Source organism: Cucurbita maxima, unplaced genomic scaffold, assembly GCF_002738345.1.
Source record: "Cucurbita maxima cultivar Rimu unplaced genomic scaffold, Cmax_1.0 Cma_Scf00024, whole genome shotgun sequence".
Taxonomy (NCBI): Eukaryota; Viridiplantae; Streptophyta; class Magnoliopsida; order Cucurbitales; family Cucurbitaceae; genus Cucurbita; species Cucurbita maxima.
The window spans coordinates 1,384,844-1,402,332 of NW_019272040.1; the positions used below are offsets into that span (position 1 = coordinate 1,384,844).

At 35.7% G+C, this 17,489-nt stretch overlaps 2 protein-coding genes and 2 non-coding genes across 5 annotated transcripts; 3 read left to right on the forward strand and 1 right to left on the reverse strand.

Annotated features, from left to right (window-relative positions):
- The first annotated feature begins 379 nt into the window (after positions 1 to 379).
- Positions 380 to 4,751, forward strand: LOC111497766 (potassium transporter 5-like). Its single transcript, XM_023148700.1, has 8 exons — positions 380 to 570; positions 1,227 to 1,452; positions 1,535 to 1,783; positions 2,336 to 2,386; positions 2,780 to 3,040; positions 3,174 to 3,341; positions 3,413 to 3,667; positions 3,736 to 4,751. The coding sequence occupies exons 1-8, from the start codon at positions 412 to 414 to the stop codon at positions 4,614 to 4,616; spliced, it is 2,250 nt and encodes a 749-aa protein (XP_023004468.1). The 5' UTR covers positions 380 to 411; the 3' UTR covers positions 4,617 to 4,751.
- A 1,077-nt stretch (positions 4,752 to 5,828) lies between these two features.
- Positions 5,829 to 5,922, forward strand: LOC111498212. The gene has a single exon (XR_002720749.1). It is a non-coding gene; the product is annotated as a small nucleolar RNA R41 (small nucleolar RNA).
- A 48-nt stretch (positions 5,923 to 5,970) lies between these two features.
- On the forward strand, positions 5,971 to 6,051 carry LOC111498215. The gene has a single exon (XR_002720750.1). It is a non-coding gene; the product is annotated as a small nucleolar RNA Z155 (small nucleolar RNA).
- A 2,003-nt stretch (positions 6,052 to 8,054) lies between these two features.
- LOC111497751 (homeobox protein LUMINIDEPENDENS-like) lies at positions 8,055 to 16,724 on the reverse strand. 2 transcript variants are annotated; one of them, XM_023148674.1, is made up of 13 exons: positions 16,412 to 16,724; positions 15,602 to 15,629; positions 15,381 to 15,511; positions 14,552 to 15,000; positions 14,332 to 14,425; positions 13,629 to 13,722; positions 13,053 to 13,182; positions 12,914 to 12,965; positions 12,790 to 12,830; positions 12,612 to 12,700; positions 11,227 to 11,649; positions 9,639 to 10,156; positions 8,055 to 9,240 (listed from the first exon to the last, which is right to left on the reverse strand). In XM_023148674.1, exons 1-13 carry the CDS (start codon positions 16,583 to 16,585, stop codon positions 8,362 to 8,364), a joined length of 3,102 nt encoding a protein of 1,033 aa, XP_023004442.1. In that variant the 5' UTR covers positions 16,586 to 16,724; the 3' UTR covers positions 8,055 to 8,361. The 2 variants fall into 2 exon arrangements, with proteins under 2 accessions (XP_023004442.1, XP_023004443.1); XM_023148675.1 differs by lacking the exon at positions 16,412 to 16,724 and adding an exon at positions 16,159 to 16,295.
- Positions 16,725 to 17,489: the final 765 nt, after the last annotated feature.

The following is a 17,489-nucleotide window of genomic DNA, read 5'->3' on the forward strand; positions in this document are numbered from 1 at the left end:
TTCAACAAAATCATATTTTAAAATTAATTTTTATTTTATTTATTTAATTTTTTAATATTATTTAATAGTTAATTTAGGTACGAATTAAAGTTAATTTTGTGCCAAATTTGATTTTATTAAAATTAGTGAACTGGTGGGATTTTTCATATTATTATATATTCAATTCAAATGTTAAAATAAATGTTAAAAAAATTATATCTTATCCTTAAAAAAAAAAAACAAAATTAAAAAAACCAATTTATTTAATAATTTAAAAAAAAAAAAAAAAAAGTGTAGAGAGTGGGGCCCACTCCTCCAAAATTTCTTCCCCCTCTCCCTCAATAATTTCTTATAAATACTGAATTCCAACCCTCCAAACTATATCGGGTCAACCCGAAAATATTCCATTCCTCCCTCTTCTGCGATAAAACGATGGAAGTCGATCGGACGGCCGATAACTATCCCGATCTCCAAGAGAGCTCCGACGACTCCACCCCTAACCTCGCCGAAAGAAACCTCCGACGTAATGATTCGTTGGACGTCGAATCCCGCACCATCCCCGGCGCCGTCGCCGGCAGCAATGGTCACAAGGTTCATTTTGACAATCATATATATATATATATATTTATCATATACATACACATATACAACATATTATTTATTTATGGAATATATCTTAGATATTATATTTTAATATTATTTATTTATGATTTAATTTACGTTATTTTTTAATATTTAATTATTTTATATTTTCCTCATTTGTACTTGTGTTTGTGTTTAGGTTTGTATCCTATTTATAGAAAGAATATTAAGATATAATATCTACGATATATTTCATAAATAATATATCTCAACAATATTATATATATATATATATATATATATATATATATATACCATAAATTTTAGGGAGGCTCTATGGTATATTTTGATCCAGGATGGATGGAGAGAAGTCTCACATCTGTTAATTAACTATAAGCTCTCAATCTTAAAGCCTTTTTCGAGCTCTACGGAACCTTCGAACAACCTCTTCTTAATTGAGACTCGTATCCTTCCCAATTATTATTATTTTTTAAATAATATCTATGTGATATGAGATTTTTTAGGAAAATTCAAAGTAAAACAATATCATATTATCGCGGCAATATAATATTATCGTGGAGAGCTGATTCCTAATTATATATATAAATATTTATTTATTTTAGTTAGAGATTTAGAGTTTGTGTTGTGTTCTGGCGTCTGGGCAGGTGGCGAGCTGGGTGGTGATATTGCAATTAGCGTTTCAGAGCATCGGAGTAGTATACGGCGATATCGGAACGTCGCCGTTGTACGTGTATGCGAGTACGTTTACAGAGGGAATCAAGCATAACGACGACGTTTTGGGCGTGCTGTCGTTGATTCTTTACACCCTCACATTCATCCCGTTGCTCAAGTACGTCTTCTTCGTCTTGCAAGCCAACGACAATGGCGAAGGTACGAATAATTTAAATGATTTATTAAAACAAAAACTTTAAAAAAAAAATTATTTTATTTTAATTATTTATTTTGTATGAAGGTGGCACATTTGCTTTATACTCCCTTCTCTGCCGATACGCCAAAATCGGGCTGATACCGAGCCAGCAAGTGGAAGATCAAGAAGTGTCGAATTTTCAGGTGGCGCCGCCGACCAACCGCCAGAAAATGGCGTCTTGCCTGAAATCCAAGCTGGAAAACAGCCGCGCCGCCAAGATTTTCTTACTCTTCGCCACCATGCTTGGCACTTCCATGGTTATCGGCGACGGCGTTCTAACTCCTTCCATCTCAGGTCCCTATACTTTACTCTATGTTATGCCCACACTTTCATCATACATATTATATTATATAATATATATATATTCACGTCAATGGAGCTATATTCGTGTTAGCGGAAAATAATGTTTTTTTTAAAGAACATGTTTATCGACCAAAACAAAATTGAGATACAAAGAGTCACGCCCCCTTCTTGCTTGTTAGTCTGACCTTTTTGGATATTTGAAAAAGTGCAGGCAAGTTTGAAACCCTATTCAAGGGAAAGGTGCTAATCTCGATCTTGCTTGGTGGTGCCCTTCTTGATGATTATAGACTCAACATGGATTTCATGCTTGAGTTAGGGGTCCTCCCTCCATCTATCGAGTCAAGTAGTCTTAAACGATGATGATGTACGATTAATTAACTTTTAAATCATTAGAGATACAAAGTGGAATAATAGTTAAGATTTTGTGTGTTCGAAAATAGCTGGTGACTATGTTATTAACCCGAACAATAAGTCGAGATAAGCTTTTAAAGCTCCTTTTTGCTCGTTGACTAACCATGCTAGAAGGACCCATTTTTATGACAGTTTTGTCCGCCGTCGGAGGAATCAAGAATGCTACCTCGACTATGACACAAGGTATGTTCGTTTCTTAAAAATATTTTTTTGATACTTGAATAGGGTCATTCACGTTATTTTTAATTTAATTATAAAATAAAAAATTTAATTTTTAAAAAATAGTTTGAATGATTTTTCATATCTATTTCTCGAAACGTATGGATTAAACTTGTACATTTTGAATCTTCACGAACAAAAAAGGTATAAAAAACATGTTTTTTCCGTAAAAAATGAATCAAAAATTGAAAAAATTAGAAATTTATCATAAATATTTTGTGATGTCGGAGGAGAACAAACCACTATTTACAAGGGTGTGAAAACCTTTCCCTAGTAGACGCGTTTTAAGGAGAGGAAAGCTGTGGATCTGGGCCGTTATATATTTACTTGTTTTTGTTTGATTTTTTGATTTAACAGAGAAAATAGTGTGGATATCAGTAGCAATCTTGGTTTGCCTGTTCATGGTGCAAAGATTTGGTACCCATAAAGTTGGATACTCCTTTGCTCCCATTATTTGCATTTGGTTTGCACTCATTGGTGGCATTGGCTTCTACAACTTTATTAAATTTGACCCTTCTGTCATCAAAGCTGTCAACCCTAAATACATCTTTCATTACTTCAAAAGAAACAAAATCGATGCTTGGATCTCTCTCGGCGGCGTCGTTCTTGCTATTACAGGTTCAATTTTTAGTATTATCGGTTAGGGAGTAGAACGAAACATTCTTCATAAAGATGTGAAAACCTCTCCCTAACATACACGTTTTAAAATCATGAGGCTGAATATGATATGTAACGAGCTAAATTGATACAGGTACTGAAGCTTTATTTGCGGACGTGGGACACTTCACAGTGATGTCCATAAGACTAAGCATGTGTTGCGTGACCTACCCGGCTCTCGTCTCCGCCTACGTTGGTCAAGCCTCATTTCTCCGCAAGCATGCTGATCTCGTCTCGGATACCTTTTTCGAGTCTATTCCTGGTACGATAGGTTACAGTATGTCGTTTCCTTTCCGTCTCTTCTCGATCTAACTCGTAGTTTTGATGTCGTAGGTCCTCTCTATTGGCCTACGTTCGTGGTGGCTGTGCTTGCCTCTATCGTTGCGAGCCAAGCTATGATCTCGGGCACCTTCTCCATCATCCAACAGTCCCTCTCCTATGGTTGCTTCCCTAGAGTTAAAGTTGTTCATACTTCTTCGAAGTACGAGGGCCAAGTTTACATCCCCGAAGTTAACTATCTTCTCATGTTGGCTTGTCTTGGAGTCACTTTAGGGTTTAAAGATACAACGAGAATCGGGAATGCCTATGGTAATATTTCCTCGACCCTTTTGGTTCATTCTGGTGATGAATCTAACATTGTTTTTGTTTCCACACAGGCATAGCTGTGGTGTTCGTGATGGCACTCACTTCAAGTTTTCTCGTGCTCATCATGATCATGATATGGAAATCGCACGTACTTATTATAATCTCCTATGTTCTAACCATTGGCTTATTGGAATTTCTCTACCTAAGCTCAGTTCTTTACAAGTTCGACCAAGGGGGTTATCTTCCTTTAGCTTTTGCTGGGGTTTTGATGATAATAATGTACATTTGGCACGATGTTCATAGAAGAAAATACTACTACGAACTCGAACACAAGATTTCCGCTGAAAAGCTCAAGGACATTGCATCCCTCACAACCATCAACCGTGTCCCTGGTCTCGCCCTATTCTACTCCGAGCTCGTCCAAGGCATTCCCCCGATCTTCAATCATTATCTCGTCAACATCCCGACTCTCCAAAGGGTCCTTATTTTCGTGTCCTTCAAGTCCCTCCCGATTAGCAAAGTTCCGATGGAAGAGCGATTTCTATTCCGACGAGTTGAGCCTCGTGACATCAATGTGTTTCGTTGTGTGGTTCGATATGGATATAGAGATATCATCCACGAACAAGAGTCGTTCGAGCAAGTACTGGTGGAGAGATTGAAAGGGTTTATCGAAGAGGAGTTGTGGACGTTGGAAAACGACGACGGTAGAGTCGAGGAGAAGAGGAGGAACATTGAAGAGGAGATAGAGATGGTGGATAAAGCTTGGAGAGACGGGATTGTTCACTTGATCGGACAAAATGAGGTTGTGGCAAGCAAAGGGTCGGGGTTTGCAAAAAGGGTTTTGATCGATTATGCTTATAATGCATTGAGAAGAAATTTGAGACAAAGTGAAGAGGTTTTTTACATCCCTCGTAAGCGTATGCTCAAAGTGGGAATGACTTACGAGCTTTAGGGTTTTTCTTTATGGGATAATAACATGTTCACTTATTACAATAGGTATTGTAGGGTTGTGTGTTGAGATTTATACTATCTCATGTTAACCATCTTCACGTGCAATAAACAAATAGCTTTTCGAGTTGTCCGAGCTTTAAGGGTTCTCCAACAAGACTAGTCTGAGCCTCTTGAGTCCCCCGTCCTCTCCAGTGTCGGTGTCGGCGGCCTGGCCACTAGGAGCCGAGGTGGGATGTGATATTGCAGCGGGTGCTTAAGAGGTTTGTAGTTGTGTCAAGTGTTAGACAAACGAACACGACTCTCCACAATGGTATCATATTGTCCACTTTAAGCATAAGCTCTCGTGACTTTGCTTTGGGCTTCCCCAAAAAGTCTCATACCAAGGGACAGTATATTCTTAGATTATAAACGCATGACCATTCTCTAAATTAGACACTTTCATCTTACATCCAGTGGTATCAGAACGTTGTCATTGTATGTGTATTCAAATACGTTCTCACGGGAATTTAATATAACGACGATATTTTGAGTGTTTTTTCGTTGACTTTCTATGCCCTCACTTTCATCTCTTTATTCTAAATTTGTTTTGTTCGTCACGATGATGGCGAAATTACGCCAATATTTTAAAAAATATTAAATAGATTAATATTTTTTTTTGTATGTTCATTTAGCTATTACTTTTTAATAAAAATGTTAAATAAGTTTTTAAATTTTCAATTTTGTGTCTATTATAAATTTTTTAATTTTACCAACGTGGGTATATATATACAAATATACATATATATATACATATATATATATATTCTTTTTTTTTTTCTTTTTTCAAGAAATTGTTAATTTATGGTATAAATTTTAATTTTTTATATAATAAATCTACTGATTTTTACCAGGATCTATTATAATGTTCGAAAAATCTATTAGATATATATTTTTAAAGTTTAAATATTCGATAAAATTAAAGAAAATTAAAAAAAAAATATATATATATATATATATTAAAAACTCTTAGCTGGATTTGGGCCCAGCTAAAAATTAGGTCCAGGCCCAAACATCCAAAGCGCACCGTTTTGAATCATTCTCGAAAACCCTAACCCTAGAGCTTTACTATATATAAACCCCGGCATTGGATCATCATCTCCGAATTTCCCTCCTCTTCTGTTTTACCTTTCGATTTTGGATTGCAACGTGTTTTTGTTGTTAGGGTTTTGAGTTTTATGAGGCGATGATGTTGGAAACTACCTATTTTATGAATGAAGTTCATCTTCGCGTGATTATGAAAATCACCAATTGATCCTTCTGAGCCCTAAACTCTAGTCTCTGATGTTCATTTTCTTCGATTGGATTTCGAAAGGAGATATTGAGGTGATGATCTTTTTTTTTTTCTGAATCTATGCTTGTAGACTTCAAAAATTCAGACTACAATTATCTGATCAATGGCTCCATGAATCCTCATTGCTCTTCAACTCTTTCTTCCTTTTCCTTCTCAAGATCTCGTCCTATCTGCGTTTTTTTCAAGTTTGTTTTTGCGTTTTTCTTAAACTGCATTTTACTCTATATTTTGTTTTGTGAATCTAATCATTTTTTAGTTCCGCAAGTATTTTGTATTTATCTTAACTAAATTTCCAGATTTTCAAATCTACACTTGTATATTCTTGTCAAATAATTTAGATTAAACAAATTATTTGCAATTTAAATTGCATCTTATAATATTTCTGTTTTTAGAAATTTGAATTATACAACTATTCAAGTTATATGTGGTATCATTGTTGTCCCTTGTATACTAGTTATATGAAATTTATATTAGCCATGTCTGTGTTAACTAATTTTAAACATGGTTAATGTTTGTGTATTTTTATTTTATGATATTTATTTTGGTTTTGTTTCCATAATTCTCATTTATTATTATAGTTAACTAGAACTTTAATATAATCGAAGTCAAAAGGATTCATTTCAACCAAATAATGGCCACAACTAGTTATGTGCTTACAAAATATTCATTTTCTTAATTTAACCAATGGTGAGCCAATGACACCTAAAAAATTATTTGGCCATGGGGATTGTCCCTATAAAACAAGTTATTTCTAAGACTTTTTTGTTTTTCCCTTTTGTCATCTATTGCTGGGTTGTGGAATTTGATATCCCAACATTGAATGTTAACGTGAGCTGCCTTCAAGATCTCAATTTTTGCTTCTTTGGCCACTTTCCTTGCATTTCTGGTGTCTAAAAAACGTGTAATGATAATTACGAACAATGATGATTATGAGTTAATCATTGTTATAATGAGCAGTAAGAACTGTCTGCACTTTAGTTAAACTAGTTTGCCATGTCCAACATTTTTGTTGGACATATATGGGACGATTGGGTGAAAATGAGTTAATGATGAACAGTAATCCGATGACACCTTATAAGTCGGGTTTGTACAATTCAGCAGTTTCTAACAACTCCTACATACGGGAAAATAATGGGTGTTTTCTAGGGAAGCCAAGAAATTTGATTCCCAATGCTACAATGCTAGGTTTCTCAAAATCTTGAAAACAATGGTATTATCTATAATGGGTGATTGAAGAAAGCATCTATATTACTTTTTGACTTCCAAGAAGACAATTCAAGAAATCCAAGAACAGTAGCTAAATTATCACATTGGACACCAAGTCAGCTGGTTCAGTGATTATAGCTGTGCTTTCTGATAGATGACCCGTCGCAGCCTTTACGCAGCAGCGAAGCCAAAGTCAGGGCCGAGAACCCAACAGGGATATATTCTCACCATCCAATCCAAATCAATATTGTCGTTGTAGCGGTGTGAATGGCCTTAATGCCACCTTCTGAAGATTGATTGGGTTGAGGGGGAATTACACGAAATTCTTCGAGAGTCGAAGACGAAAGCCTGGTGAAGAAGGATTGGAGTATGGGGATTGAGACGGTGGAATCCGTATCCTATTTTGATGGGGAAGAGGTCGATTTTGATGATCAGAAGCTTTGCGATAATCAAATTTGGTATCGAATGTCACAATCTAGATTGGAAGTTGAAGAAACGAAACCAACGACTGCGGAACGGAGCGGAAGCACAGATTCTGTACATATTTCTGCTGCCTCTGTTTTATTTTACAGTCTGTTTTTTTTTTCTTTTTCTCCTTTATATGCTTTCTTTAAACCCTCAATTATATGTTTAATCAACATTCCTCAAGGCCTAAGGTTTAAAATTTTGTGTTTATTTACTATTAAAGATTCAAATTTTGTAGCAGATTTACTATTTAGCTTTTAATTCTGTGTGTTGCGTTAGGTGATGACTTGATTACCTACTAAATACAGAATTACGTTTTTACTTTATATTCATAATTCAAAGATCTGAGAATTAGGTGATAGCTCATAATTCAAAGATCTTATAAAGTTGGATTTTTTAAGTGGGAAGATGATGAACACTTTCAAAGACACTTAAATAACACTAATAATGATTGATTGACATGAGAGAAATTTTACAGTCAGAAGCCAAAATCCCCCAGAAAGATAGGTCAGCCGTTGTGAATTTGCGTTATTTTCATTCATGGGGGCCCTCCCCCCTTGAATAGATAGAGTATAGTTTACAACTTGCAAATATGGAACACCAATCTCAACCCATTCTCTTCAGAGGGAGCCTCATTCTCAATGCCATTTCAGTCCCTTTTAATGGCCAAAACCAAGCATTGTGAGCAGCAGCCAAATTTTCCACCCTCTCCCTCTTTCAGGAGGAAACAACAATTCAGAGAGCTTCAATATTGCCGATCATGCCACCTTCTGCTGTTGTTTCCATGTCTGTTTTGCTCTCCATATCCATAAGGACTGCTGCTTTGTCTCTGCTGCTCAGCAGCCCCATAGCTTCTGTCTGCCCTGCTGTACTCTTGAGTTCTTACCGGACTGTTCTCAGGACTCCATGATTCAAATTCATTTCTCCCCCATGAAGGCCCTCCTCTTCCCGCCATGGGACCTCCAACATATTTACTTTCCTTATTGTGGTTACCTCCACTGTTATAGTGGGAACCAATGTCTTGCAGCCTTGGTCTCCATGAACATAAACCAGGGGCTGATTTCTCAGCGGATGATGATGAGATATTTACACGAGTTTGATGTGGATGCTCTGACCGATATGGTTGTAGCTGTGGCTGCTGTCGTTGCTTCTGTATTGGTGGCATTCGTGTTGGGGTTGGGGAAGGCGGTGATTGGAATGAGATTGGTACTCTTTCTAGTGTATTTGATGCAAATGAAATAGGTTTTGCATCATTTCCGCCTACAATCCTCACTGAAGAGGCAGCTGCTGTTGATTGATTAACTAAGGGTAGTTTGGCAATAGGAAAACTCCTCGATGCTAAGGCTACTTCCGAGTTCGGTAATCGAACATTCGGATTTAAAACACCCTGTTGGCGTTGGTATTGGTGAGAGTGAACTACGTGATCGGGTTGGAGCCTGTTGATCGTAGTTTGCGGAAGTGAAAATTGAGAAACTGATGCCGGTGGCTGCTGGGACACTGGTGGCATACGTGACACTGCAATGCTTGAAGTATCAACTGGTGGGGAAGGGAGTGCTACTCTGCTTTCTGCAATGGAATCTCGCTGTGAAAAAGGATTCTTGAAGACTGCGGGCTTCCATCCACTCTGTAATTGTAAAGGAAAAAACCATCATCAGCAAATACAGAAATTTCAAAGAACTTCTAGTAAATTTGCATTCTCAATGTTTATTTGAGTAACATTCATTCCAAATACTTGCATTCAAGGAAAGCACTAATGTTCATGAAGGAAGGGAGGGAGGGAGGGAGATAGCTCGTCAACCAGAATTCATGTCATGAGCTGTGATGCTATGGAATGGGGAACTCAGAAATAAGTTTCTAATAAGTTTGATCTTGTGATGCCCAATTTATCATGAAGATAGGAGGTGAAGGAAGACCCACAATCCTCACAACCGAAACGGAGAATAATCTGGTTAAGCACAAAATATAAGCAACATTTTTGGATGAACTTTCGCAACAGAAGCAAAAGGAGCCTAAGTCACGCACCGTTCCAGCATCGCTCGAAGGAGTAGGAGATGGAAGAGAGACTTCAAGTGTCTTTTCCATCCCGTTTACGCCATTAGCCACACCTGCTTTAATCATATCCAACAGTTTTACAGTTTCCCGGGCAGGAAAATTGCCTGCTTGGCTAGAAGTGAGGGCATAAACTAATTCTGGATTTTTCAGAAGTACAGCAAGCAACTCAAGATCTGGTTCATCAGCAGCTGCATTTGGCTTGAGATCCTGAGATGAGATCACTTCTGATGGAACAGCACCATCCACCGCACTGTTTCGAATCTCGGGTTCTGAACTTTCATTATCAGGCAATTGCTCGGTCAGAATTTCAGGAGTCAAGGAGTCGTCATAGTCCATTTCAAGGTCCCATGGTTCCTTGGGATTTGGTGGTATCTCAAGGATGGTCTTGTAGAAAGTTTCCTTCTCTCTAGAGTTCCTATTTTTTTGGAATCCAGCCTCTTTACTATTGTCGCCACCACCTACCCTCCAGAGATCATTGAATTTCATTTCTACATATAGACAAAAACAAAAAAACAAATCCAAAGTAAATTCAGAGACTTGACTTGAATATCTTCTGTCAACAGAACTATGATCTTAAAAATTTTAACCACCATCATGAACATTATGGTGAATTGAACCATTGATAGCGTTCTCAAAAGAACTGGTGATCGCAATCTCTCTTCGAATAACAGATGAATCGGCTTAAAGAGGTGGTTCATTTCATTTCATTGTACATATACATAGGTCTAAAACTTCAAATAAAAAGTACAGTTTTCTTTCTTAATAGCGAGACATGATACAGGTTCTATTTCCTTTTTATGAAGGTACGAGTAGTATAAACAAATGGTGTTGGGGGAGATCTATTCTCTTCAAGTAAGATCAAATATAAATATTTTCTAGAAAATTATTTGGATATACTAATAGAATGATATTCTTCCAATCATATCCTTATCTAAAAGTGATACGTCATTATGTTTGATATCATATTACGATAACGGGCACAAAAATGACAGCAGCACATGCTATGGTTCGGTAAAATCCCATTCAATGAAACAATGATACTCCATTTACCATAGAACTTAAAATTTAACATTCTACACAACACAGAGATGAAAATTAACAGATATATATGGAATTTATATTTTCGATCATTACGCTTGCTTCTATTTTATTAAAAATTAAACAAACCTAATAACAAGCAAACGAACAAACAAATAATAACAAATTAGTTGTAGGAACTTTGTGCATCTATAGGAAGATCACGATGTCAACATTGGTCTTTTCGATCCTTACTCCTTTATTCCTTACATATAGATGACTAGTATTGTGACAAAATTGAAATGTTTAATGATCTTTACTCCTTTTCGATCCAACTCATCCGTATTGTGTCTAGTTTTCTAGAAAACAGAGCGCTACAATGTTTTATGATGTGTTTATATACTGAGTCGACATAATTACTTCTAAATAAGTGGCATTTTAAAGTATTTTAACCCTTAAAATCATGCTCCATGTCTGTTCTACCGTCTTAAAATTAAATGTATACTATTAAAGGAAGCAAAGTGTGTTGAAGAAAATGAACCTGGAGGCATCCGCCATTGGATCTGGACCCTCTTGCATTTCTCCCCGAGTGAGTCCTTGAACTCTACTTCAATCTTTGAATGAAGCGGCGTTTCAACCTTATTACTGTTTTTTGGAAGCAGCACCACGGCTCTTTTCTGGTCCTCAAATTTGGGACGAAGAGAGATTTTGGATGCTGGAGATGATGCACTGGAATGTAATGGTTTGTTTACATTCCCAGACTTCGTATGCATACGCCCATTAGATAAGCCAGTCTTCCCATACTTGCTCTGCATAAATTGTGCCCGAATTTTTGCTTTCTGGATATCATCGGTAGACATTGGCCGACCTTGACTCGCAGGAGTTCTTGGAGCCTGCAAGTTTCTGCCAGCAACTTTCTGTTCCGGCTGTTCTACCATCTGAACTTTCCTGCGTTCTCTGAATCCTATTAACCAGCTAAGGAAATTATCTTTGAACACTCCATTTACTAACATGGACAGATCAATGCTGGTCCATAGTGCAAGAAAGAAAATCTTCTCTTTCCTTATGTCCAGGTTTACTTTAGAACAATCAAAGCAGCAACAGCATAAACTTGAAAATTCAAGCACAAGTAACATGATAAAATGAGGGTCACATGATTTTTTATTGAATTAATGAAGAAGTACAATGAATAAAACCCATAAAGCGGTATCTTTCTTTTCGTTTTTAGAATGAACATTCAAAAATTCCATTCAAAAGAGCTTCCATAACAGACTACGGAGACGGGGAGTGGTAACCTTACCATTGGGAAAAGGTAGCCTTCGAATTGGAATTTTTTTTAATGGGGAACGATAAGAAATGAAATGAAAAACAACATAAAATAATTTTAAAAGATTAGTCCACAAAATGGTTATAAAAAATGCATCCAAACAATCCTTTTAATTCTGTTGTTCTTTCAGAGGAACTTTTTGGCTTCAGTTATGATTACAACTCCAAGTATCCTTAGTCCTCGATGAAGAGTCTAAAACGCAATATTTAACAGCTATTGTATGGTCAAAGGTTCTGGGAAAGACAGAGATTTTGTGGGTCAACACTACGCATCCCGGTGCTTGGAGAGTTGGGATGGGAAAAAGACTTCCAAGTTGGCTAAATATTCATTCTATTCTCTTTCTAAATGTTCCTCTAGTTATACTCCTTTGTTATCAAATCTAATGGGAGAGCTTTTTTGGTGAGTTTCAGTCGTGTAAGGGTTATGTTATCAAATCCCAGTGTCATTTTCCTCCGATCGTCGAACCTGTTATCAATCTTAATGCGAAGGTTCGATCATTAGCAAGGAAAATTGCACTTAAACCATACTCAGATTGGCCAACTTAAATCATTAAAGAGGCACTAATATTAAAAAAATCCCACTGCCTGTACCAAGGATACTGGATGAAGATAAACCTAGGACATTCTTTCGATTCAAATCATCCGAAGAGGCCGGCAGAAGTTTAAATGCTTGATGAGTTCCCGATTTCCTAAAAGAAAAAAAAAGAAAAAAATTATCGGTAACCAACAGAAAAAAACAACTTTTGAAAAACATAAAGGCAATTTTATCAATTCTTACCTCATGTTATCTACATTTACACTGGGATTACCGAAATTTTCCTGTACAGCAGACAACGTAGTTGAAACTCCAAAGCATGATAAAATTCTTTTCAAATTAAATCTAGATAGCACAAATAACTTACAGGAACGTCAACATTTGACTTCCATGACTCATCACTCGTAATGCCTCCAATACTGCAAGACCATGATTAAACACTACATAGTGAGAAAAATTTTACTGATTTGCATGAACACATAGATAAGTTAAAGATAAACACTTGCCTCTGTTTCAGAATCATATCAGTTTGTGAATTGGTCAGAAGTTTCATGCCATTGGGCTTTTTTAATGCTTGAGATCTTATCAACAGTTTGCTCCATCTTGATATTAAGAACCTTGCCCTGTTTGATATATCTGATCTTCAAGTCAGAAAATGCGACTAAAATTTTACAGGTGTAGAATTGAATATACAAACAGATTTTCAATGGGGTAAATATAGAAATTATGAAGCTCATGGGTGTTCGAAAATCTCCATATATTTCTAAAGGAATTCTACCATCTCCTATGATGAAAAAAAATAAAGACAGGCCCATGAAGGTGCCAATTGGATCGTTTAATGTATAAGATCCTTGGCCTCTTAAGAGGATGACTCATCCTCCTCTCGTATTCTTCCATTTTGTTTTTAATGAAATTTGTTCCTCTTCTTCATAAAGGTGTCTCGTGTAATTTGGGTGAGGATTCAAATTCAACCAAATAGGAACAGGAACAGAAAGAGTATCTAATTGTAGTTCACCAAATGATACCGCCAAACAAAGAGCAGAGGTGATAGCACAAATGAACACCACACAACAAAATCATACCTGAAGTTCTGTAAAATCGTAAGTTATTAACACTTTGGAGTATCGCTGAAATATGCATAGGAAGAGCCTTATGTAAAGGCAAATGACAAAAAACCTGCAAAATAATAATATAAATAAATTCTTCGCAATGCAGGGTTTCTTTATTTAAATACAAAATTCTCTAACATCTCCATGGTCACCGGGTGGAAGCTTTACTACTACCCAATCCTAAGAATTCTAGTAAATTCATAAAAAATAATGATGAAGGAAAACCTATTAACCAACCACATTGAATTAAAACATAAAAATATGGACTTCATGGACATTTTTTTGGTTTGGTTGGGGGGGAGGGGGTTCTAAAAGAACCTCATTCATCAAAAAGAATATAATACGAAAAGGTTGTACAAAAATTTAAATGGAGGCACCGGGAATCAAGAGCCGCCCAAAAGTATTTACAAGTAATAGTTCTTGAAATGGGAAAATAAAATGTTGAAGAGTTGGACAATGAGATTACTTAGAAATACACGTACAATGTTAAGATCATGTCCAATCCCAAAGTCATTTCTACAAACACCATGCAACAAACGAATAATAAATAAGTTAAATGATGATGACCGACACAAGTCAGCCAAAAACTTTCATGTGTGCATCAAAGAGCTGGAATGCTGCTGCATGTTAGACAAATTCCTTAGGAATAGAAGACCTAAAGATGAGTTCAATATACCTCAAGGATTACATGAAGGAGACTTGTTTGTTCTTCAGCAGCAGCTTGGCTTAACCAAGTTGCTAAAATAATTGCACCATCTTTAGTCAAGAACCTAACACGATGCAAAAGGATAGCAGGACAAAGAAAAGAAAATGGATACCAAAGAAAAGAAGAGAAAGAAACAAAGAAAACAAGCAAAAAACAGACTCCCAGAACAAATGAATAATTTGAACAATACCAACATAGCACTGAAGAATTTTGTATCTGCAAGATCCATTCCATCAATTTCACCTGACCAGAAAACGTTTCTTCCTTCTGCATCATACTGAATATAGTTTGAACAAAATGCTTATCAATACCATCTATGTCAGATAGTTTACTATCCTGTGTTGAACACGATGGTCCACTATCGACATTACTGGGTTCAATAGTGTTTAAGGGAACTGGTGTAGCAAAATTTAAAGGAACCGGAGCTTCAGAGTTCAATGGAATTGGTGCATCAGAGTTCAAGGGAACCAATGCATCAGAGTTCAAAGGAACTGCATCAATTGGCATACTGGGATCGTTGTTCATTGCAATCCCTCCAACTTCAAGTTGTTTGCAAGAATTAGATTTGACGGATCTTTCCCGTGACAAACGGACTAGTTTCCTCACCCTTGAACGTTGACTATTAAAAAAATCACGGACCTAACAACAAGAAAACACAGATTATAAACAACCACAAAGAATTCTATAAACACCTTTAGATATAATAAAGAAGGACGGTTGTAGTTCATTTTTAAGTCTCCCATTGGAGCTCTCACAAATTTCTTCTATTTTTGTCACTATAGCTTTTTCTTATCAATGCCAATAGAAGGAACTTCTGGATTTACATGGCTCCTTTGAGTTGATTTCTTAACACCAGCTATAATTCTCTCCCCTTCTTAATGAAAGTTGAAAAAGAAACCATATAAAACCAATCAAAACAAAACTATGGGATTGAAGTATTGGCTATTTATTGTCAAAACTTGATAAAAAAGATAGGATAAAAGAAAATATGAACACTCAAAACAAGATGCATATCAAACCTGTGCTACTTTGACACCAAATAAGGCACTGATTTCTCGTGATTCTTTCTTACTAAGTGCATCTTTAATAGAAAAAACAGTTTGCATATACTTTACAGCCTTGGGGTTGAGCAGGTCTCGGGGTCTTTTTCCTGAAATTGGAAACAGGGAAGACTAAATATGATAACAAAATAAAGATAAAATCTACGGAAAGTGAGCAATAATAAAGAGCCAGGAGTTACCAATCGTAATTGACAAAGCACCAGCAGCCTGTGCTTCGACAAAAAATAAATAAATAAAGCATGAATGTCAGTTAGTTATCAAATATAATTATAATGCGCCTAAAAATGACCATGAACCTAACTTATAGGTTCTAAAGAATCATAACCATGTTAAAATGCACTGTGAGAAAACTAAAAGATTGAAAAGACTAGCCAAGGACCAAGGTATATCTTGAGCTAATAAATGACAAACATCTAAGGGGAAAGGAATCCTTACTCACATCAAGCACCAATGAATGACCTCAATATAATTATAATTAGCCAATAAAAGTACGTAAACTCATAATGTCATCCTAAACTAAAAAAGTAGGAAATTAACGAAACCAGGAACTCATAATATCATCCTAAACTGTATCATAGACATGTGCCCGCCTTGAAAAAAAAAATCATTCAACACAGATTAGAATTCACGTTTGAATTCAACTTTATGTAATAGTATAAGCTGCATTCAAGTAATCTTAACCAAGTAGGTCATAGGTGCATTCAATATGTTCAGAAAATCAATAAAAGAGAACAACCTAGAGGCCGGTGGTGAAGGGAGCCCTCATCTGATAACAGCAAGTTTAGAAGCTAATCACATAGAAAATATAGACAAAAACGCCATTACAGGCAACCCAGAAAGAAAGAGAACAATGATAATAAACAAATGGATCAACAGAACCTGAACTTGAAATCTAAACTCTTCCCGCCACCACCTAGTATACAAATAGAACAGTACAATAGTGCGTGACCGATTCCAAAGCTAAATTTTGAATATCCACAAAAACGTACCATCTCTTGAGAGAGCGGGTTGGCGCCTGTGAGTTTGCACTGCGTAACAACAACTCTCTGGAGTTGATCGACCTGGGAGCGAAATAGATCATTTTGGGAGTCCAAAAACTTCTGAAATGACTCGACCGAAGTCCCAATCTCCAAATTGGAGAAATCATCCTTCACAACCTCCATTGTCGACCAGAAATCTCAAATTTCTGAATCGAAATAGAAACAAAAATAAGCATTAAAACCTCAAAGCGAAGGATAAACTAGCACTTGAGGGAATAAATTAGGGCCTGAAACAACGAGGTGAAAAGGAGCAGTTCGCAATAAGCGACTGAGAGAGGAAGAGGATTGCTATATAATTACGATACATACGGAGCACCAAATTACAGCCCAAAATCCCACACGTGCGAACATATCCCACGTGCCGTAAATATTTTCGCGCGTTTTTGTCTTCATATTTATTTTTTAAAATTATAAATTTAAAAACCTCGCATTTATAAGGTTTTATTAAATTATAAAAACAAAAATTTAGCTTTAATTTTAACTTCTAAAATTATAGAACTTTTAATTTCATTTTGTTAAATTATAAATTTAATTTAACGATGAAATCTGTATTATTTATTCATCAACTTTCAATATTACAAAATTATTCCTAAATTTACATACTTTTAAAATTTACTGTATATAATTAAATTTTTACAAATTCATAAAAGGTAAATTTTAATTTTATAAACTATTTAATTTAATTTTTTAAAATTTCACTCATCGAATTATTTAAATTACAAATTTAATTTAAATCTCTAAACTAAAAGAAACAAAAATACTAAACAAATTCTCAATATTTTTAAAATTTACGACACAAAATTAAATTTTTAAAATTTCACAAGACGTAAGTTTTAATTTTAAAAATTATTTTATAGAATATTTAATTTAATTTAATTTTTCTAAATTTTACCAAACTAATTAATTAAATTACAAGTTTAATTTTAAGTCTCCAAATAAATAAAAAATAAACATAAAAATTTTATTTACCATGATCATAATTAACATAAACAAAATTGGGTTATTTTTTAATCCCTGGGGGGGGGGG